Consider the following 23,666-nt stretch of genomic DNA (forward strand, 5'->3'; position numbering starts at 1 on the left):
TAAAAATCCAGCCAATCACAGCCAGAGTTCTCGCAGCCCTGCCGAACAAAGTTCTGCTGGGCCGAAGTGTCAGCCAGAGCTGCCGAACAGGAGCTGCGAGAACAAAATGACGTCATTTTGTTCTCGCAGCTCTGGGTGCGAGAACAAAGTTCTCGCGTCTTGTGGAGTATGAATAGGCCTTTAGTCTTTAATGATCTGAGTTTCTGGATGGCTCAGGGCTCATTATTGGGGAAACAGCTCCCCCTGGTGGTCATGTATTATTCTCTTTGTGACGTCTTTAATCTGTAAATATTCAGACTTATTAAACGTGCTTTGGCCTAATGAATGATTCTCTGTGATTCTCACGCATTAACGTTAGCATTAGCAGCAGTAGATTAACTGCAGAATGAACCATGCTCAGGGGGCGGGGTCATATTTACCTGTATGTTTCCTCCACTGTGGGCGGGGTCATATTTACCTGTATGTCTCCTCCACAGAGGGCGGGGTCATCCATAGAGGGCGGGGCCATATTTACCTGTATGTTTCCTCCAAAGTGGGCGGGGTCATCCATAGAGGGCGGGGCCATATTTACCTGTATGTTTCCTCCACAGAGGGCGGGGTCATATTTACCTGTATGTTTCCTCCACAGAGGGCGGGGCCATATTTACCTGTATGTTTCCTCCAAAGTGGGCGGGGTCATCCATAGAGGGCGGGGCCATATTTACCTGTATGTTTCCTCCACAGAGGGCGGGGTCATATTTACCTGTATGTTTCCTCCACAGAGGGCGGGGCCATATTTACCTGTATGTTTCCTCCAAAGTGGGCGGGGTCATCCATAGAGGGCGGGGCCATATTTACCTGTATGTTTCCTCCACAGAGGGCGGGGTCATATTTACCTGTATGTCTCCTCCACAGAGGGCTGGGGCCGCTCCGTGTGGGGCCCGAACCCGGCCGAGTTCCGGCGTCGTTTCGATTCGCTGGAGGGGACGCGGCGCCTGAAGAACCTCTACTTCCTGTTCCTCATCGAGTTGCGGGCGCTCTTCAAGGTGGCGCCGTACTTCGAGCGCGCTGTGGTCCACCTCTACACGGGCAAGAGCCGAGAGGACCAGCGCACCAAAGACCAGCTGCTGAAGCTCTTCACAGAGATCAGGTAACACCAAAGATCTGCTGAAGCTCCTCACAGAGATCAGGTAACACCAAAGACCAGCTGCTGAAGCTCTTCACAGAGATCAGGTAACACCAAAGACCTGCTGAAGCTCCTCACAGAGATCAGGTAACACCAAATACCTGCTGCTGAAGCTCCTCACAGAGATCAGGTAACACCAAAGACCTGCTGAAGCTCCTCACAGAGATCAGGTAACACCAAAGACCTGCTGCTGAAGCTCTTCACAGAGATCAGGTAACACCAAATACCTGCTGCTGAAGCTCCTCACAGAGATCAGGTAACACCAAAGACCTGCTGAAGCTCTTCACAGAGATCAGGTAACACCAAAGACCTGCTGAAGCTCCTCACAGAGATCAGGTAACACCAAAGACCAGCTGCTGAAGCTCCTCACAGAGATCAGGTAACACCAAAGACCTGCTGAAGCTCTTACAGAGATCAGGTAACACCAAAGACCTGCTGAAGCTCTTCACAGAGATCAGGTAACTCCAAAGACCTGCTGAAGCTCCTCACAGAGATCAGGTAACACCAAAGATCTGCTGCTGAAGCTCCTCACAGAGATCAGGTAACACCAAAGACCTGCTGAAGCTCCTCACAGAGATCAGGTAACACCAAAGACCTGCTGAAGCTCTTCACAGAGATCAGGTAACTCCAAAGACCTGCTGAAGCTCCTCACAGAGATCAGGTAACACCAAAGATCTGCTGCTGAAGCTCCTCACAGAGATCAGGTAACACCAAAGACCTGCTGAAGCTCCTCACAGAGATCAGGTAACACCAAAGACCTGCTGAAGCTCCTCACAGAGATCAGGTAACACCAAAGACCTGCTGAAGCTCCTCACAGAGATCAGGTAACACCAAAGACCTGCTGAAGCTCCTCACAGAGATCAGGTAACACCAAAGATCTGCTGCTGAAGCTCCTCACAGAGATCAGGTAACACCAAAGACCTGCTGAAGCTCCTCACAGAGATCAGGTAACACCAAAGACCTGCTGAAGCTCTTCACAGAGATCAGGTAACACCAAAGACCTGCTGAAGCTCCTCACAGAGATCAGGTAACACCAAAGACCAGCTGAAGCTCTTCACAGAGATCAGGTAACACCAAAGACCTGCTGAAGCTCCTCACAGAGATCAGGTAACACCAAAGACCTGCTGCTGAAGCTCCTCACAGAGATCAGGTAACACCAAAGACCTGCTGAAGCTCTTCACAGAGATCAGGTAACACCAAAGACCTGCTGAAGCTCCTCACAGAGATCAGGTAACACCAAAGACCTGCTGAAGCTCCTCACAGAGATCAGGTAACACCAAAGACCTGCTGAAGCTCCTCACAGAGATCAGGTAACACCAAAGACCAGCTGCTGAAGCTCTTACAGAGATCAGGTAACACCAAAGACCTGCTGAAGCTCCTCACAGAGATCAGGTAACACCAAAGACCAGCTGAAGCTCTTCACAGAGATCAGGTAACACCAAAGACCTGCTGAAGCTCCTCACAGAGATCAGGTAACACCAAAGACCTGCTGCTGAAGCTCCTCACAGAGATCAGGTAACACCAAAGACCTGCTGAAGCTCTTCACAGAGATCAGGTAACACCAAAGACCTGCTGAAGCTCTTCACAGAGATCAGGTAACACCAAAGACCAGCTGAAGCTCTTCACAGAGATCAGGTAACACCAAAGACCTGCTGAAGCTCCTCACAGAGATCAGGTAACACCAAAGACCTGCTGAAGCTCCTCACAGAGATCAGGTAACACCAAAGACCTGCTGAAGCTCTTCACAGAGATCAGGTAACACTGAAGACCTGCAGAAGATCAGGTCAGGACTGAAGCCGCTGTGGAGATCATCAGAGCAGACGATGGGAAAAGCTGAGGTTGATCTTGTGGAGACCTGTGTTAGTCCAGGATCTTCACCTTCTCGTGTTTCTGCAGAGCGTTTCCGATGCACTTTGACGAGAAGTCCATGTTCGCGGGGAACACGCTGGAGGCCAAGACCCTGAAGGTCAGTCCAGGCTCCTCTGCTCTCCTGAAGGTCTGAGGTCTTTGCTGAGTGTCCATGTTGTCCATGTGCAGGAGGAGTTCCGGCTGCACTTCAAGAACATCTCCAAGATCATGGACTGTGTGGGCTGCAGCAAGTGCCGGCTGTGGGGCAAACTGCAGGTCAGGAGCCGGACTAAACCGGACTAAACCGGGACTGAACCGGACTAAATCAGGACTGAAGTCAGGACTGAAGTCAGGACTGAAGTCAGGACTAAACTGGGACTCTAACTTTGTCTGTGGTCTGTCTGTCTGTCTGTCTGTGGTCTGTCTGTGGTCTGTCTGTGGTCTCACCGTGGTCTCTGTCTCAGACGGAGGGCCTGGGCACGGCGCTGAAGGTCCTCTTCTCTGAGCGGGAGATCAAGAGTCTGGGCGAGAGCAGCAGGACCTCAGGAGGCTTCCAGCTCACCCGGCAGGAGGTGGTCAGCCTCATCAACGGCTTCGCCAGGTACGGAGGCTCAGGGGTTAGACTGAGCACATGTGCCTGAGGCTCAGGGGTTAGACTGAGCACATGTGCCTGAGGCTCAGGGGTTAGACTGAGCACATGTGCCTGAGGCTCAGGGGTTAGACTGAGCACATGTGCCTGAGGCTCAGGGGTTAGACTGAGCACATGTGCCTGAGGCTCAGGGGTTAGACTGAGCACATGTGCCTGAGGCTCAGGGGTCACCAGAGGTCCCTATGCTAAAGTGGCTATGATAGTTAGCATCAGAGGTCCCTATGCTAAAGTGGCTATGATAGTTAGCACCAGAGGTCCCTATGCTAAAGTGGCTATGATAGTTAGCATCAGAGGTTCCTATGCTAAAGTGGCTATGATAGTTAGCATCAGAGGTCCCTATGCTAAAGTGGCTATGATAGTTAGCACCAGAGGTCCCTATGCTAAAGTGGCTATGATAGTTAGCATCAGAGGTCCCTATGCTAAAGTGGCTATGATAGTTAGCACCAGAGGTCCCTATGCTAAAGTGGCTATGATAGTTAGCATCAGAGGTTCCTATGCTAAAGTGGCTATGATAGTTAGCATCAGAGGTCCCTATGCTAAAGTGGCTATGATAGTTAGCACCAGAGGTCCCTATGCTAAAGTGGCTATGATAGTTAGCATCAGAGGTCCCTATGCTAAAGTGGCTATGATAGTTAGCATCAGAGGTCCCTATGCTAAAGTGGCTATGATAGTTAGCATCAGAGGTCCCTATGCTAAAGTGGCTATGATAGTTAGCACCAGAGGTCACTATGCTAAAGTGGCTATGATAGTTAGCATCAAAGGTCCCTATGCTAAAGTGGCTATGATAGTTAGCACCAGAGGTCACTATGCTAAAGTGGCTATGATAGTTAGCACCAGAGGTCCCTATGCTAAAGTGGCTATGATAGTTAGCACCAGAGGTCACTATGCTAAAGTGGCTATGATAGTTAGCACCAGAGGTCACTATGCTAAAGTGGCTATGATAGTTAGCATCAAAGGTCCCTATGCTAAAGTGGCTATGATAGTTAGCATCAGAGGTCCCTATGCTAAAGTGGCTATGATAGTTAGCATCAGAGGTCCCTATGCTAAAGTGGCTATGATAGTTAGCATCAGAGGTCCCTATGCTAAAGTGGCTATGATAGTTAGCACCAGAGGTCCCTATGCTAAAGTGGCTATGATAGTTAGCACCAGAGGCCCCTATGCTAAAGTGGCTATGATAGTTAGCACCAGAGGTCCCTCTGCTAAAGTGACTATGATAGTTAGCATCAGAGGTCCCTATGCTAAAGTGGCTATGATAGTTAGCACCAGAGGTCCTTATGCTAAAGTGGCTATGATAGTTAGCACCAGAGGCCCCTATGCTAAAGTGGCTATGATAGTTAGCACCAGAGGTCCTTATGCTAAAGTGGCTATGATAGTTAGCACCAGAGGTCCCTATGCTAAAGTGGCTATGATAGTTAGCACCAGAGGTCCCTATGCTAAAATGGCTATGATAGTTAGCACCAGAGGTCCCTATGCTAAAGTGGCTATGATAGTTAGCACCAGAGGTCCCTATGCTAAAGTGGCTATGATAGTTAGCATCAGAGGTCCCTATGCTAAAGTGGCTATGATAGTTAGCACCAGAGGTCCCTATGCTAAAATGGCTATGATAGTTAGCACCAGAGGTCCCTATGCTAAAGTGGCTATGATAGTTAGCATCAGAGGTCCCTATGCTAAAGTGGCTATGATAGTTAGCATCAGAGGTCCCTATGCTAAAGTGGCCATGATAGTTAGCATCAGAGGTCCCTATGCTAAAGTGGCCATGATAGTTAGCATCAGAGGTCCCTATGCTAAAGTGGCTATGATAGTTAGCATCAGAGGTCCCTATGCTAAAGTGGCTATGATAGTTAGCATCAGAGGTCCCTATGCTAAAGTGGCTATGATAGTTAGCATCAGAGGTCCCTATGCTAAAGTGGCTATGATAGTTAGCATCAGAGGTCCCTATGCTAAAGTGGCTATGATAGTTAGCATCAGAGGTCCCTATGCTAAAGTGGCTATGATAGTTAGCATCAGAGGTCCCTATGCTAAAGTGGCTATGATAGTTAGCATCAGAGGTCCCTATGCTAAAGTGGCTATGATAGTTAGCATCAGAGGTCCCTATGCTAAAGTGGCTATGATAGTTAGCATCAGAGGTCCCTATGCTAAAGTGGCTATGATAGTTAGCATCAGAGGTCCCTATGCTAAAGTGGCTTTGATAGTTAGCACCAGAGGTCCCTATGCTAAAGTGGCTATGATAGTTAGCATCAGAGGTCCCTATGCTAAAGTGGCTATGATAGTTAGCACCAGAGGTCCCTATGCTAAAGTGGCTATGATAGTTAGCATCAGAGGTCCCTCTGCTAAAGTGGCTATGATAGTTAGCACCAGAGGTCCCTCTGCTAAAGTGGCTATGATAGTTAGCACCAGAGGTCCCTCTGCTAAAGTGGCTATGATAGTTAGCACCAGAGGTCCCTATGCTAAAGTGGCTATGATAGTTAGCACCAGAGGTCCTTATGCTAAAGTGGCTATGATAGTTAGCACCAGAGGTCCCTATGCTAAAGTGGCTATGATAGTTAGCACCAGAGGTCCCTATGCTAAAGTGGCTATGATAGTTAGCACCAGAGGTCCCTATGCTAAAGTGGCTATGATAGTTAGCATCAGAGGTCCCTATGCTAAAGTGGCTATGATAGTTAGCATCAGAGGTCCCTATGCTAAAGTGGCTATGATAGTTAGCATCAGAGGTCCCTATGCTAAAGTGGCTATGATAGTTAGCATCAGAGGTCCCTATGCTAAAGTGGCTATGATAGTTAGCATCAGAGGTCCCTATGCTAAAGTGGCTATGATAGTTAGCATCAGAGGTCCCTATGCTAAAGTGGCTATGATAGTTAGCATCAGAGGTCCCTATGCTAAAGTGGCTATGATAGTTAGCATCAGAGGTCCCTATGCTAAAGTGGCTATGATAGTTAGCACCAGAGGTCCCTATGCTAAAGTGGCTATGATAGTTAGCACCAGAGGTCCCTATGCTAAAGTGGCTATGATAGTTAGCACCAGAGGTCACTATGCTAAAGTGGCTATGATAGTTAGCACCAGAGGTCACTATGCTAAAGTGGCTATGATAGTTAGCATCAAAGGTCCCTATGCTAAAGTGGCTATGATAGTTAGCATCAGAGGTCCCTATGCTAAAGTGGCTATGATAGTTAGCATCAGAGGTCCCTATGCTAAAGTGGCTATGATAGTTAGCATCAGAGGTCCCTATGCTAAAGTGGCTATGATAGTTAGCACCAGAGGTCCCTATGCTAAAGTGGCTATGATAGTTAGCACCAGAGGCCCCTATGCTAAAGTGGCTATGATAGTTAGCACCAGAGGTCCCTCTGCTAAAGTGACTATGATAGTTAGCATCAGAGGTCCCTATGCTAAAGTGGCTATGATAGTTAGCACCAGAGGTCCTTATGCTAAAGTGGCTATGATAGTTAGCACCAGAGGCCCCTATGCTAAAGTGGCTATGATAGTTAGCACCAGAGGTCCTTATGCTAAAGTGGCTATGATAGTTAGCACCAGAGGTCCCTATGCTAAAGTGGCTATGATAGTTAGCACCAGAGGTCCCTATGCTAAAATGGCTATGATAGTTAGCACCAGAGGTCCCTATGCTAAAGTGGCTATGATAGTTAGCACCAGAGGTCCCTATGCTAAAGTGGCTATGATAGTTAGCATCAGAGGTCCCTATGCTAAAGTGGCTATGATAGTTAGCACCAGAGGTCCCTATGCTAAAATGGCTATGATAGTTAGCACCAGAGGTCCCTATGCTAAAGTGGCTATGATAGTTAGCATCAGAGGTCCCTATGCTAAAGTGGCTATGATAGTTAGCATCAGAGGTCCCTATGCTAAAGTGGCCATGATAGTTAGCATCAGAGGTCCCTATGCTAAAGTGGCCATGATAGTTAGCATCAGAGGTCCCTATGCTAAAGTGGCTATGATAGTTAGCATCAGAGGTCCCTATGCTAAAGTGGCTATGATAGTTAGCATCAGAGGTCCCTATGCTAAAGTGGCTATGATAGTTAGCATCAGAGGTCCCTATGCTAAAGTGGCTATGATAGTTAGCATCAGAGGTCCCTATGCTAAAGTGGCTATGATAGTTAGCATCAGAGGTCCCTATGCTAAAGTGGCTATGATAGTTAGCATCAGAGGTCCCTATGCTAAAGTGGCTATGATAGTTAGCATCAGAGGTCCCTATGCTAAAGTGGCTATGATAGTTAGCATCAGAGGTCCCTATGCTAAAGTGGCTATGATAGTTAGCATCAGAGGTCCCTATGCTAAAGTGGCTATGATAGTTAGCATCAGAGGTCCCTATGCTAAAGTGGCTTTGATAGTTAGCACCAGAGGTCCCTATGCTAAAGTGGCTATGATAGTTAGCATCAGAGGTCCCTATGCTAAAGTGGCTATGATAGTTAGCATCAGAGGCCCCTATGCTAAAGTGGCTATGATAGTTAGCACCAGAGGTCCCTATGCTAAAGTGGCTATGATAGTTAGCATCAGAGGTCCCTCTGCTAAAGTGGCTATGATAGTTAGCACCAGAGGTCCCTCTGCTAAAGTGGCTATGATAGTTAGCACCAGAGGTCCCTATGCTAAAGTGGCTATGATAGTTAGCACCAGAGGCCCCTATGCTAAAGTGGCTATGATAGTTAGCACCAGAGGTCCTTATGCTAAAGTGGCTATGATAGTTAGCACCAGAGGTCCCTATGCTAAAGTGGCTATGATAGTTAGCACCAGAGGTCCCTATGCTAAAGTGGCTATGATAGTTAGCATCAGAGGTCCCTATGCTAAAGTGGCTATGATAGTTAGCATCAGAGGTCCCTATGCTAAAGTGGCTATGATAGTTAGCATCAGAGGTCCCTATGCTAAAGTGGCTATGATAGTTAGCATCAGAGGTCCCTATGCTAAAGTGGCTATGATAGTTAGCATCAGAGGTCCCTATGCTAAAGTGGCTATGATAGTTAGCATCAGAGGTCCCTATGCTAAAGTGGCTATGATAGTTAGCATCAGAGGTCCCTATGCTAAAGTGGCTATGATAGTTAGCATCAGAGGCCCCTATGCTAAAGTGGCTATGATAGTTAGCATCAGAGGTCACTATGCTAAAGTGGCTATGATAGTTAGCATCAGAGGTCCCTATGCTAAAGTGGCTATGATAGTTAGCATCAGAGGTCCCTATGCTAAAGTGGCTATGATAGTTAGCATCAGAGGTCCCTATGCTAAAGTGGCTATGATAGTTAGCATCAGAGGTCCCTATGCTAAAGTGGCTATGATAGTTAGCATCAGAGGTCCCTATGCTAAAGTTGAGGATGTGATGCTTACATATAAATGAGGAAACGTTAAAACTCTGAAATGCTGTTCCCTCAGACTCTCCACGAGCATCCACCAGCTGCACACGTTCCGCTCCATGCTGACGGACGAGAGGTGACGTCATCCGTCGGTGGGCGGAGCCGCCGCGGCGTCCGCGCGCTCGTAGGAGGGGCCGGACTCCGCTCAGCCACTCGCTGCCTTCGCTTCAGCACGTTTTCACTTTCCCACTCGGGACGGTTCAGACGGAAACGCCAGCTCAGTCACGGTTCCTTCATCCTGGAACCGAAACTCCTCTGGCACTTTCGGACTTCGCGAACTTCACCGAGGAAAGACCGAAGAGGTTAAAGGTCAGACGCTGCAGGAGTTCATCCAGGAAGTGACTCGACTCTCCCCCAATAGGAAAATAAAAAATGCCTTATTTTTATATATAACGTTTTCCTGGTCCTGCAGCGTCTGGCTTTACTGTAGGACTTTACTGGACTAACATAGGACTCGTGAGCGCCCCCTGCTGCCTGTCGCTGCTGTGTGTTTTCACTGTTACAGATGAAGTGGGCGGAGAGAGGAGCGTTTCAGTAAATCTCTATGACCTCATCAGATAATATATATTTATAGGGTTCACACAGGAAGCAGGAACTTTCCATCCAACACGGGAACGTTTCGGAAGCAAATCAGACACAGCGGGAAACTTTCAGACACAAAACAGTTTCCCATCACTGGATTCAGGTACTCTCTCACCTCCAGTCCAGCCTCGAGATGTTCTGAGCTTTCAAATAAGGACCGTTTCCACCAGGTGAACCCTACAAACGTTGCCTTTAAGTTTAAAAATCTAAATCTTTATCTCCATCTGTGCAATAAGGCTGAAACTAATCGATTAATCGACAATAAATCGATTATTGAAATAGTTGAAACTGTTTTAGTAATCGATTAATCGTTTTCTAGTAAACACAGACTTAACCCCTTAACTCCCGCCTGAACCGAGCACAGTTTCTCCTGTTTGGCTTTACCCCAATCCAAAAGCTTCTGGGAAAAAGGTGTGAAAATGGCAACAAAACTGAGACGAAAACAATGATGGAAATGTGACAAAAAAAATTGACAAAAATTTGACAAAAAATATACAAACATTTGTCGAAAAAATGGCAAAAAATGACAAAAAAAAATATGGAAAAAACGCCAAAAAATTCACAAAAATGTCACAAAAAATTGACAAAAAATAACAAAAAAAATGGGGGAAAAAAACGACAAAAAATTGAATGAGTTGAATAACCCCCCAAAAAAAACATGGAAACAAATCTGGTGACGTGAGGAAAATGATCCATTTAGATGAGTTTTGTAGATCTTAGCTTTCAAATGAGGCGTTACACTGGCCTACAGGATTTGGGTAAAGCTGAACTGGAGAAAATGCTCTCGGTTCAGGCGGGAGTTAAGAGGTTAAAAACAGTGTTAATTTTGACAACACATTTTAATTTAGTTTTAGTTTAGTTCTAGTCGAGATTTAGTAAAAAAAGATAATAATTTCAATTCTAGTTTAGTTTTAGTCGACTAAATGTAAGAGTGATTTGGTGGCGTTTGCATCGATGATATTGTTTATAATCATATTTACTCTTGTTCCTCGGCTTCATGGAGCTGCTCCTTTAGCCGTGGTTGTAAATGTGGCTTTTTCAGATGATTTTAGTTTCTCTTTTTCATTTTTATTTAGCCTTATTTTAGTCGACTAAAACAGGGGGTACGGGAACCCCTGGGGGTACTTAGCGGGGGGTACTTGGAATTATTTCAGATTAAAAAAGAAGGTGAAGCTGAGTAGAATTTCAATGTGAATTTCAAAGGAAAGTTAGTTTTAATTATGTTTTTCAGTAAATGGTTTGATTTTGAGAATATTTTAGCTTAATTCTGAACACAACACTGTTAAATACTGTGTAATATTAATGTAGTTGGTCACTTTGTAATAATATTGGTAAAATCCTCCAGGTAGGGGGTCCTCAGAGTATAAATCCACAACTCAAGGATGGAACAGGCTGGAAACCACTGGACTAAAATATCACTTTGACTAAAATTACACAGCTTAAAAAGAGCAAAAATGACATGAGCATGTTTTATTTTTTGATGGAGCCGACTTTGTTTTTAAAGTTCGGGTCTTTAGTGTTTTGTACTTGGAAAATGTCATAAATATCTGTGTCTTCCAATCATAAAACAGTCACTTTAAGTTTCCTCCATCCACACGTCCTCAAGTGAGGCCACTTTAGCTTCATGTGATTAAACAAAATACAAAACAGTTTTCATTCTCCAGTCACAGCCGAGCCATTATCGATTAATCGTTAGTTTCAGCCCGACTGCACCAACTAAGACTTTCCCCACGACGAGTGACGGGACCGGCTTTAGCCACGACGTCACCAAAGCTTCAGAACCGGGTTTGTTTTCAGTCTGACCCAGAGCTCAGAACTCTGAGGCCACGCCTTCAAGGCCACGCCTCCAAGGCCACGCCTCCAAGGCCACGCCTCCAAGGCCACGCCTCCAAGAACGAACCGCAGAAGAACATCGACTTCAGGATGTTTGACTTCGGCCTCATTTCCCACATCCAGTGTTTTTGTTATTCATGCAGTTCTTATATTTGAAGAGTTTTGCTAGTGCTAGGCTAGTGCTGGGCTAGTGCTAGGCTAGTGCTTGGCTAGTACTAGGCTAGTGCTATGCTAGTGCTATGCTAGTGCTATGCTAGTGCTATGCTAGTGCTATGCTAGTGCTAGGCTAGTACTAGGCTAGTGCTATGCTAGTGCTATGCTAGTGCTAGGCTAGTACTAGGCTAGTGCTAGGCTAGTACTATGCTAGTGCTAAGCTAGTGCTAGGCTAGTGCAAGGCTAGGCTAGTGCTAGGCTAGTACTATGCTAGTGCTAAGCTAGTGCTAGGCTAGTGCTAGTACTAGGCTAGTACTAGGCTAGTACTATGCTAGTGCTAAGCTAGTGCTAGGCTAGTGCAAGGCTAGGCTAGTGCTAGGCTAGCACATTTCTATGGTATCAGCTAGCCTGCATTAAAAACAGTGTGAGCTGCTCCACAGAATCATTTTAAAAGACCTTACATTTGAGCAGCAGCTTCGTGGCTGTATAAGCTACGCGGTGGCGGCGGTGGCGGAGGGATCTGAGAGTAAATAGTCCCTGAGAACATGATTCTATGGACTCAGACATTTATATGGTTAGTCTGTTGTTGTAAGTGATTTGCCTCAGGTGTGGAGCGGGTCACACTGTTTTTAATGCAGGCTAGCTGATACCATAGACATGCGCTAGCCTGGCGCCACAAAACTCTTCAAATGTAACTGCATGAATTACAAAAACAAAGTGTCCATAAATCAGAAACACTCTGGATAACTGAGGCCCGATGTCAAACATCCTGAACTATCCCTTTAAACCGTTAAAGAATCAGACTTTACAAAGCACCACCTCTGATTGGTCCCTCGTGCTGTCAATCACTCTGTCGGCCAATCAGCATCGCTCTGACTCCGTCTCACTTCCTGGAGCAGGATCTAAGGGGTGTGGCTAATCGTTCCTGTGGTCGATGGAAAAGATCCTAAAGTTTATAAATGTCACTTTTCTTCACGTGTGTCGCTTTAAAAACCCTGCGTTTAGAAGAAGCTCCGAAACGAACCTTTAAACAAGCGCGGAAACAGGAAACGTTCTGCTCTTTCTCTCCAGGACCAAAGATCAGGTGAAGTTCGAGAGTCCTTCAGGAATAATGAGGTGTTTGTTGTGTTTCTCATTTCTCTGTATTTATTTGTGTTTGGGGCTGGCTCTGTTTGTGAAGGAAATATTAAAACTTTTGGAAAGTTTCCGGTTTGTTTCATTTCTATGTTTCATTTTCCTGTGACTGAAGAAGACGAGGAGGTGCAGCTCCAGGTGAAACCATGTGACCTGAGGAGATACAGGAGATCCAGATGTTTCAGTGTGGAGGAGTCAGGGATGAGGGTGCACTTCCCCGGAGCTCCTGGTGAGGCGCTGTTCGTCTCCAGCTCTGGATAAACAAACATTATACCATGGTCTGGGTGAATACTGGACTCTGATTGGCTGGTGCATTATTTTGGTATAACCGCACACGTAGTCCGGTAGTTAAATCACTGGGATATCACTCCGCTGTGGCGTCGCCATAGCAACGCCTGACACAGCTGAGTCAGATAAAGGCGTAATTAGTGACTGACAGGAACGTATGAGATGGATTTAGTGTTTGCTAAATGTTTGTAGAGGAGAGTGAGCAGCTAGGTTAGCTACTGTTAATAACATATGAGCTTTACATTTCTATTGGAAACGGTTAAGGCTATTCATCATTTTCAGGCGTACATGAAATGATCCTGCATTGAAACATATTTGTCTGGATTAGTAAAGTCAAACATAAAAGTTTGAGTTGGGGGGGCCCAGGTGTGAGCGACTCCACCGCAGCTGTTTCCATAAACAGTTGAGCTGGTTGAGCTAGCTAGCTTTAGCTTCAGGTTAAACCTTGTAAAAGTGAAATAACTCCTGCCCACGAGTGGCGCATATCGGTGTTTCCTTCCAGGGAAAAGTGTTTCCGGGTTAGTCCTGTTGTGTTGTGATTCTGTGCTGATGTTGTGTCGTTGAGCCTGACTGAGATCCTCGTAATAGCTGCGGAGAATGACTCGCTCTGAGACCAGCCTTCAGTGACCGGCTAATAACCCACACAAAATAGTCCCGTAGTCTGGCAGATTTAGTGACTTTAGTCAATGAAACAAATACTTATTATAAATGTTACGTTTGTGGGACCCTGGTATAAGCGGATTAAACAACTCGGAGCCGCATTAGACGTTATAATGCACTTCGCGGAGTAACACCACTCCGCTGCGCGTCGTGGTGTTCTTGACTCCGCGTCGTGCATTATAACCGTCGAATGCACGGCTCCGAGTTGTTTAATCCTTACTTATTCCTTGATTTAAATGAGACTAAAACCTGCAGATGTTTCGGTCGACTCCTAAAAACTAAATAACAGTTTGTAAGGAGGTCGTGAGGAAGTCGTGAGGAGGTCAGGAGGAGGACCATGGGAGGAGGACCACGGGAAAAGGAGCACAGGAAGAGGAGGAAGACAACAGGAGGAGAAGGAGGACCACCACAGGAGGAGGACCTGTAAGGATTATAACGAAATCTGAACAATCCTCTGACTCAGGCTTTGCTCACACGCTACAGAACAAGAAGACCATGTCAGTGAGATGAGCTGATAGACATAATCATAATCATTCTGAACATGATGAGAAGTACAGATAATATACAAACACATAGACACAAACAACTGACTCACTGATAGGCCTCACCCTCTCTGCGTAGAGGAGTGCAAGACTAGGATAAAAGGAGACTGTAAACAGAGGTCTGGACTTCACTTCTTCTCTTTCACCAGCTGGTTATACAACTTTGTAACTGGGAACAATGGCAATAAACACCTTATCTTTGAGACGACTTCTATCTCCAGTGTCTGCTTTGGCGATATCCAAATAACTGTTCTCGCGTGAGACAAAAGAACCAGATCTGACAGACCACAGGAAGACGAGGGATGATGAATGTGGATGAATGTTGAGAAATGTGAGAAATGTTGATAAATGTGGATAAATGTGATGAATGTTGATAAATGTGGATAAATGTGATGAATGTTGAGAAATGTTGAGAAATGTGAGAAATGTTGATAAATGTGGATAAATGTGATGAATGTTGATAAATGTGATGAATGTGATAAATGTGGATAAATGTTGATAAATGTGATGAATGTTGATAAATGTGATGAATGTGATAAATGTGGATAAATGTTGATAAATGTGGATAAATGTGATGAATGTGATAAATGTGGATAAATGTTGATAAATGTGGATAAATGTGATGAATGTGATAAATGTGGATAAATGTTGATAAATGTGGATAAATGTGATGAATGTTGATAAATGTGGATAAATGTGATGAATGTTGATAAATGTGGATAAATGTGATAAATGTTGAGAAATGTTGAGAAATGTAAGAAATGTGGATAAATGTGGATAAATGTGATGAATGTTGATAAATGTGATGAATGTGATAAATGTGGATAAATGTTGATAAATGTGGATAAATGTGATGAATGTGATAAATGTGGATAAATGTGGATAAATGTGATGAATGTGGATAAATGTGGATAAATGTGGATAAATGTGATGAATGTGGATAAATGTGATGAATGTGGATAAATGTGATGAATGTGGATAAATGTGATGAATGTTGATAAATGTGATGAATGTTGATAAATGTGGATAAATGTGATGAATGTTGATAAATGTGATAAATGTGATGAATGTTGATAAATGTGATAAATGTGATGAATGTTGATAAATGTGGATAAATGTGATGAATGTTGATAAATGTGGATAAATGTGATGAATGTTGATAAATGTGATAAATGTGATGAATGTTGATAAATGTGGATAAATGTGATGAATGTGGATAAATGTGGATAAATGTGATGAATGTGGATAAATGTTGATAAATGTGATGAATGTTGATAAATGTGATAAATGTGATGAATGTGGATAAATGTTGATAAATGTGATGAATGTTGATAAATGTGGATAAATGTGATGAATGTTGATAAATGTGGATAAATGTGATGAATGTTGATAAATGTGGATAAATGTGATGAATGTGGATAAATGTGGATAAATGTGATGAATGTGGATAAATGTTGATAAATGTGATGAATGTTGATAAATGTGGATAAATGTGATGAATGTTGATAAATGTGGATAAATGTGATGAATGTTGATAAATGTGGATAAATGTGATAAATGTTGATAAATGTGGATGAATGTTGATAAATGTGGATAAATGTGATGAATGTGGATAAATGTGATGAATGTGGATAAATGTGATGAATGTGGATAAATGTGATGAATGTTGATAAATGTGGATACATGTAGATGAATGTGGATAGATGTGATGAATGTTGATAAATGTGGATAAATGTGGATAAATGTGATGAATGTTGATAAATGTGGATACATGTGGATGAATGGATAAATGTGGATAAATGTGATGAATGTGGATAAATGTGATGAATGTTGATAAATGTGGATACATGTGGATAAATATGGATAAATGTGATGAATGTTGATAAATGTTGATAAATGTGATAAATGTTGATAAATGTGGATGAATGTGGATGAATGTGGATAAATGTTGATAAATGTGGATAAATGTGGATGAATGTGGATAAATGTTGATAAATGTGATAAATGTTGGTAAATGTGGATAAATATGGATAAATGTGATGAATGTGTACCCTGGCTAACGCCATGCTGCTGTGTGCGCTCGAATTATTTCGCACTGCACAACAGCCTGGGGACCATGGCCGAAATTTTCGCGTGGATTTGGGAACCAATCACAGAGCGAGGAGGGACGGCAAGACGATGACGAGCTATTGGATATACGGAAGCTTGTGGTTTATTTACGGATTTAAAAAAAAAAGTTTATTTACGGATCATACATGACAGCAGCAAACACAATGGTATTTTTCGATCAAGATTTAGACCTTGTTCTAAATAGTTAAGCTCGAAAGTTTACAACGGGTACGTCATACGTCATCTCATACGATGATACCATTGGCTGTGGCCTCGTGCAGACACATGATAGATTTTTTTTTTTTTCGTATCGCCCAATAAACGACTATGGACGATCGTAAACCACACCTCCTCCTACGAGAAAATGAATTGGTGGTCCCCAGACTAAATATCACTTGCGATTTTAGTCTGGCGTTAGCCAGGCTAATGAATGTGGATAAATGTGATGAATGTGGATAAATGTGGATAATTGTGATGAATGTTGATAAATGTGCTAAATGTTGAGAAATGTTGAGAAATGTGATAAATGTTGATAAATGTGGATAAATGTGGATAAATGTGGATAAATGTTGATAAATGTGGATAAATGTGATAAATGTGATAAATGTTGATGAATATGGATAAAGTTGATGAATGTGGATAAATGTTGATAAATGTTGATAAATGTTGATAAATGTGATAAATGTGGATACATTTGATGAATGTTGATAAATGTGGATAAATATGATAAATGTGGATAAATGTTGATAAATGTGGATAAATGTGATGAATGTGATAAATGTGGATAAATGTGATGAATGTTGATGAATATTGATAAATTTGATGAATGTTGATGAATGTTGATAAATGTGGATAAATGTGATGAATGTTGATAAATGTGGATAAATGTGATAAATGTTGATAAATATGGATAAATGTGATAAATGTGAAATGTGGATAGATGTTGATAAATGTGATAAATGTTGATAAATGTTGATAAATGTTGATAAATGTTGATAAATGTGAAATGTGGATAAATGTGGATAAATGTTGATAAATGTGATGAATGTTGATAAATGTGGATAAATGTGATAAATGTTGATAAATGTGGATAAATGTGATGAATGTTAATAAATGTGGAAAAATGTTGATAAATGTGATAAATGTTGATAAATGTGATAAATGTTGATAAATGTGGATAAATGTGATAAATGTTGAAAAATGTTGATAAATGTGGATAAATGTTGATAAATGTTGATAAATGTGATGAATGTTGATAAATGTGGATAAATGTGATAAATGTGGATAAATGTGATAAATGTTGATAAATGTTGATAAATGTGGATAAATGTGGATAAATGTGGATAAATGTTGATAAATGTTGATAAATGTGATGAATGTTGATAAATGTTGATAAATGTGATGAATGTTGATAAATGTGGATAAATGTGATAAATGTTGATAAATGTTGATAAATGTGGATAAATGTTGATAAATGTTGATAAATGTGATGAATGTGGATAAATGTTGATAAATGTGATAAATGTTGATAAATATGGATAAATGTGATAAATGTGGATAAATGTGATAAATGTTGATAAATGTTGATAAATGTTGATAAATGTGGATAAATATGGATAAATGTTGATAAATGTTGATAAATGTGATGAATGTTGATAAATGTTGATAAATGTGATGAATGTTGATAAATGTGGATAAATGTGATAAATGTTGATAAATGTTGATAAATGTGGATAAATGTGATAAATGTTGATAAATGTGGATAAATGTGGATAAATGTGATGAATGTTGATAAATGTGGATAAATGTGATAAATGTTGATAAATGTGGATGAATGTTGATAAATGTGGATAAATGTGATGAATGTTGATAAATGTGGATAAATGTGATGAATGTTGATAAATGTGGATAAATGTGATAAATGTTGATAAATGTGGATGAATGTTGATAAATGTGGATAAATGTGATGAATGTGGATAAATGTGATGAATGTGGATAAATGTGATGAATGTGGATAAATGTGATGAATGTTGATAAATGTGGATACATGTAGATGAATGTGGATAGATGTGATGAATGTTGATAAATGTGGATAAATGTGGATAAATGTGATGAATGTTGATAAATGTGGATACATGTGGATGAATGGATAAATGTGGATAAATGTGATGAATGTGGATAAATGTGATGAATGTTGATAAATGTGGATACATGTGGATAAATATGGATAAATGTGATGAATGTTGATAAATGTTGATAAATGTGATAAATGTTGATAAATGTGGATGAATGTGGATGAATGTGGATAAATGTTGATAAATGTGGATAAATGTGGATGAATGTGGATAAATGTTGATAAATGTGATAAATGTTGGTAAATGTGGATAAATATGGATAAATGTGATGAATGTGTACCCTGGCTAACGCCATGCTGCTGTGTGCGCTCGAATTATTTCGCACTGCACAACAGCCTGGGGACCATGGCCGAAATTTTCGCGTGGATTTGGGAACCAATCACAGAGCGAGGAGGGACGGCAAGACGATGACGAGCTATTGGATATACGGAAGCTTGTGGTTTATTTACGGATTAAAAGAAAAAAGTTTATTTACGGATCATACATGACAGCAGCAAACACAATGGTATTTTTCGATCAAGAGTTAGACCTTGTTCTAAATAGTTTAGCTCGAAAGTTTACAACGGGTACGTCATACGTCATCTCATACGATGATACCATTGGCTGTGGCCTCGTGCATATGTGATGAATGTGGATAAATGTGATGAATGTGGATAAATGTGATGAATGTTGATAAATGTGATGAATGTTGATAAATGTGGATAAATGTGATGAATGTTGATAAATGTGATAAATGTGATGAATGTTGATAAATGTGGATAAATGTGATGAATGTTGATAAATGTGGATAAATGTGATGAATGTTGATAAATGTGATAAATGTGATGAATGTTGATAAATGTGGATAAATGTGATGAATGTGGATAAATGTGGATAAATGTGATGAATGTGGATAAATGTTGATAAATGTGATGAATGTTGATAAATGTGATAAATGTGATGAATGTGGATAAATGTTGATAAATGTGATGAATGTTGATAAATGTGGATAAATGTGATGAATGTTGATAAATGTGGATAAATGTGATGAATGTTGATAAATGTGGATAAATGTGATGAATGTGGATAAATGTGGATAAATGTGATGAATGTGGATAAATGTTGATAAATGTGATGAATGTTGATAAATGTGGATAAATGTGATGAATGTTGATAAATGTGGATAAATGTGATGAATGTTGATAAATGTGGATAAATGTGATAAATGTTGATAAATGTGGATGAATGTTGATAAATGTGGATAAATGTGATGAATGTGGATAAATGTGATGAATGTGGATAAATGTGATGAATGTGGATAAATGTGATGAATGTTGATAAATGTGGATACATGTAGATGAATGTGGATAGATGTGATGAATGTTGATAAATGTGGATAAATGTGGATAAATGTGATGAATGTTGATAAATGTGGATACATGTGGATGAATGGATAAATGTGGATAAATGTGATGAATGTGGATAAATGTGATGAATGTTGATAAATGTGGATACATGTGGATAAATATGGATAAATGTGATGAATGTTGATAAATGTTGATAAATGTGATAAATGTTGATAAATGTGGATGAATGTGGATGAATGTGGATAAATGTTGATAAATGTGGATAAATGTGGATGAATGTGGATAAATGTTGATAAATGTGATAAATGTTGGTAAATGTGGATAAATATGGATAAATGTGATGAATGTGTACCCTGGCTAACGCCATGCTGCTGTGTGCGCTCGAATTATTTCGCACTGCACAACAGCCTGGGGACCATGGCCGAAATTTTCGCGTGGATTTGGGAACCAATCACAGAGCGAGGAGGGACGGCAAGACGATGACGAGCTATTGGATATACGGAAGCTTGTGGTTTATTTACGGATTTAAAAAAAAAAGTTTATTTACGGATCATACATGACAGCAGCAAACACAATGGTATTTTTCGATCAAGATTTAGACCTTGTTCTAAATAGTTAAGCTCGAAAGTTTACAACGGGTACGTCATACGTCATCTCATACGATGATACCATTGGCTGTGGCCTCGTGCAGACACATGATAGATTTTTTTTTTTTTCGTATCGCCCAATAAACGACTATGGACGATCGTAAACCACACCTCCTCCTACGAGAAAATGAATTGGTGGTCCCCAGACTAAATATCACTTGCGATTTTAGTCTGGCGTTAGCCAGGCTAATGAATGTGGATAAATGTGATGAATGTGGATAAATGTGGATAATTGTGATGAATGTTGATAAATGTGCTAAATGTTGAGAAATGTTGAGAAATGTGATAAATGTTGATAAATGTGGATAAATGTGGATAAATGTGGATAAATGTTGATAAATGTGGATAAATGTGATAAATGTGATAAATGTTGATGAATATGGATAAAGTTGATGAATGTGGATAAATGTTGATAAATGTTGATAAATGTTGATAAATGTGATAAATGTGGATACATTTGATGAATGTTGATAAATGTGGATAAATATGATAAATGTGGATAAATGTTGATAAATGTGGATAAATGTGATGAATGTGATAAATGTGGATAAATGTGATGAATGTTGATGAATATTGATAAATTTGATGAATGTTGATGAATGTTGATAAATGTGGATAAATGTGATGAATGTTGATAAATGTGGATAAATGTGATAAATGTTGATAAATATGGATAAATGTGATAAATGTGAAATGTGGATAGATGTTGATAAATGTGATAAATGTTGATAAATGTTGATAAATGTTGATAAATGTTGATAAATGTGAAATGTGGATAAATGTGGATAAATGTTGATAAATGTGATGAATGTTGATAAATGTGGATAAATGTGATAAATGTTGATAAATGTGGATAAATGTGATGAATGTTAATAAATGTGGAAAAATGTTGATAAATGTGATAAATGTTGATAAATGTGATAAATGTTGATAAATGTGGATAAATGTGATAAATGTTGAAAAATGTTGATAAATGTGGATAAATGTTGATAAATGTTGATAAATGTGATGAATGTTGATAAATGTGGATAAATGTGATAAATGTGGATAAATGTGATAAATGTTGATAAATGTTGATAAATGTGGATAAATGTGGATAAATGTGGATAAATGTTGATAAATGTTGATAAATGTGATGAATGTTGATAAATGTTGATAAATGTGATGAATGTTGATAAATGTGGATAAATGTGATAAATGTTGATAAATGTTGATAAATGTGGATAAATGTTGATAAATGTTGATAAATGTGATGAATGTGGATAAATGTTGATAAATGTGATAAATGTTGATAAATATGGATAAATGTGATAAATGTGGATAAATGTGATAAATGTTGATAAATGTTGATAAATGTTGATAAATGTGGATAAATATGGATAAATGTTGATAAATGTTGATAAATGTGATGAATGTTGATAAATGTTGATAAATGTGATGAATGTTGATAAATGTGGATAAATGTGATAAATGTTGATAAATGTTGATAAATGTGGATAAATGTGATAAATGTTGATAAATGTGGATAAATGTGGATAAATGTGATGAATGTTGATAAATGTGGATAAATGTGATAAATGTTGATAAATGTGGATGAATGTTGATAAATGTGGATAAATGTGATGAATGTTGATAAATGTGGATAAATGTGATGAATGTTGATAAATGTGGATAAATGTGATAAATGTTGATAAATGTGGATGAATGTTGATAAATGTGGATAAATGTGATGAATGTGGATAAATGTGATGAATGTGGATAAATGTGATGAATGTGGATAAATGTGATGAATGTTGATAAATGTGGATACATGTAGATGAATGTGGATAGATGTGATGAATGTTGATAAATGTGGATAAATGTGGATAAATGTGATGAATGTTGATAAATGTGGATACATGTGGATGAATGGATAAATGTGGATAAATGTGATGAATGTGGATAAATGTGATGAATGTTGATAAATGTGGATACATGTGGATAAATATGGATAAATGTGATGAATGTTGATAAATGTTGATAAATGTGATAAATGTTGATAAATGTGGATGAATGTGGATGAATGTGGATAAATGTTGATAAATGTGGATAAATGTGGATGAATGTGGATAAATGTTGATAAATGTGATAAATGTTGGTAAATGTGGATAAATATGGATAAATGTGATGAATGTGTACCCTGGCTAACGCCATGCTGCTGTGTGCGCTCGAATTATTTCGCACTGCACAACAGCCTGGGGACCATGGCCGAAATTTTCGCGTGGATTTGGGAACCAATCACAGAGCGAGGAGGGACGGCAAGACGATGACGAGCTATTGGATATACGGAAGCTTGTGGTTTATTTACGGATTAAAAGAAAAAAGTTTATTTACGGATCATACATGACAGCAGCAAACACAATGGTATTTTTCGATCAAGAGTTAGACCTTGTTCTAAATAGTTTAGCTCGAAAGTTTACAACGGGTACGTCATACGTCATCTCATACGATGATACCATTGGCTGTGGCCTCGTGCAGACACATGATAGATTTTTTTTTTTTTCGTATCGCCCAATAAACGACTATGGACGATCGTAAACCACACCTCCTCCTACGAGAAAATGAATTGGTGGTCCCCAGACTAAATATCACTTGCGATTTTAGTCTGGCGTTAGCCAGGCTAATGAATGTGGATAAATGTGATGAATGTGGATAAATGTGGATAATTGTGATGAATGTTGATAAATGTGCTAAATGTTGAGAAATGTTGAGAAATGTGATAAATGTTGATAAATGTGGATAAATGTGGATAAATGTGGATAAATGTTGATAAATGTGGATAAATGTGATAAATGTGATAAATGTTGATGAATATGGATAAAGTTGATGAATGTGGATAAATGTTGATAAATGTTGATAAATGTTGATAAATGTGATAAATGTGGATACATTTGATGAATGTTGATAAATGTGGATAAATATGATAAATGTGGATAAATGTTGATAAATGTGGATAAATGTGATGAATGTGATAAATGTGGATAAATGTGATGAATGTTGATGAATATTGATAAATTTGATGAATGTTGATGAATGTTGATAAATGTGGATAAATGTGATGAATGTTGATAAATGTGGATAAATGTGATAAATGTTGATAAATATGGATAAATGTGATAAATGTGAAATGTGGATAAATGTGGATAGATGTTGATAAATGTGATAAATGTTGATAAATGTTGATAAATGTT

General features: G+C 40.0%; 1 protein-coding gene across 1 annotated transcript in view; it reads left to right on the forward strand.

Moving 5' to 3' along the window:
- Positions 1–9,270, forward strand: part of ero1b (endoplasmic reticulum oxidoreductase 1 beta) — a 29,965-nt gene extending 20,695 nt beyond the window's left edge. The window contains exons 12-16 of the mRNA XM_079554128.1: positions 895–1,129; positions 3,062–3,131; positions 3,203–3,289; positions 3,478–3,614; positions 9,027–9,270. Of these exons, the coding sequence (XP_079410254.1) occupies positions 895–1,129; positions 3,062–3,131; positions 3,203–3,289; positions 3,478–3,614; positions 9,027–9,087 (590 nt within the window). The 3' untranslated portion in view covers positions 9,088–9,270. The remainder of the gene's footprint in view (positions 1–894; positions 1,130–3,061; positions 3,132–3,202; positions 3,290–3,477; positions 3,615–9,026) is intronic.
- The last annotated feature ends 14,396 nt before the right edge of the window (positions 9,271–23,666 follow it).

This window comes from Gobius niger (genome assembly GCF_951799975.1).
Source record: "Gobius niger genome assembly, chromosome: 3".
Taxonomy (NCBI): Eukaryota; Metazoa; Chordata; class Actinopteri; order Gobiiformes; family Gobiidae; genus Gobius; species Gobius niger.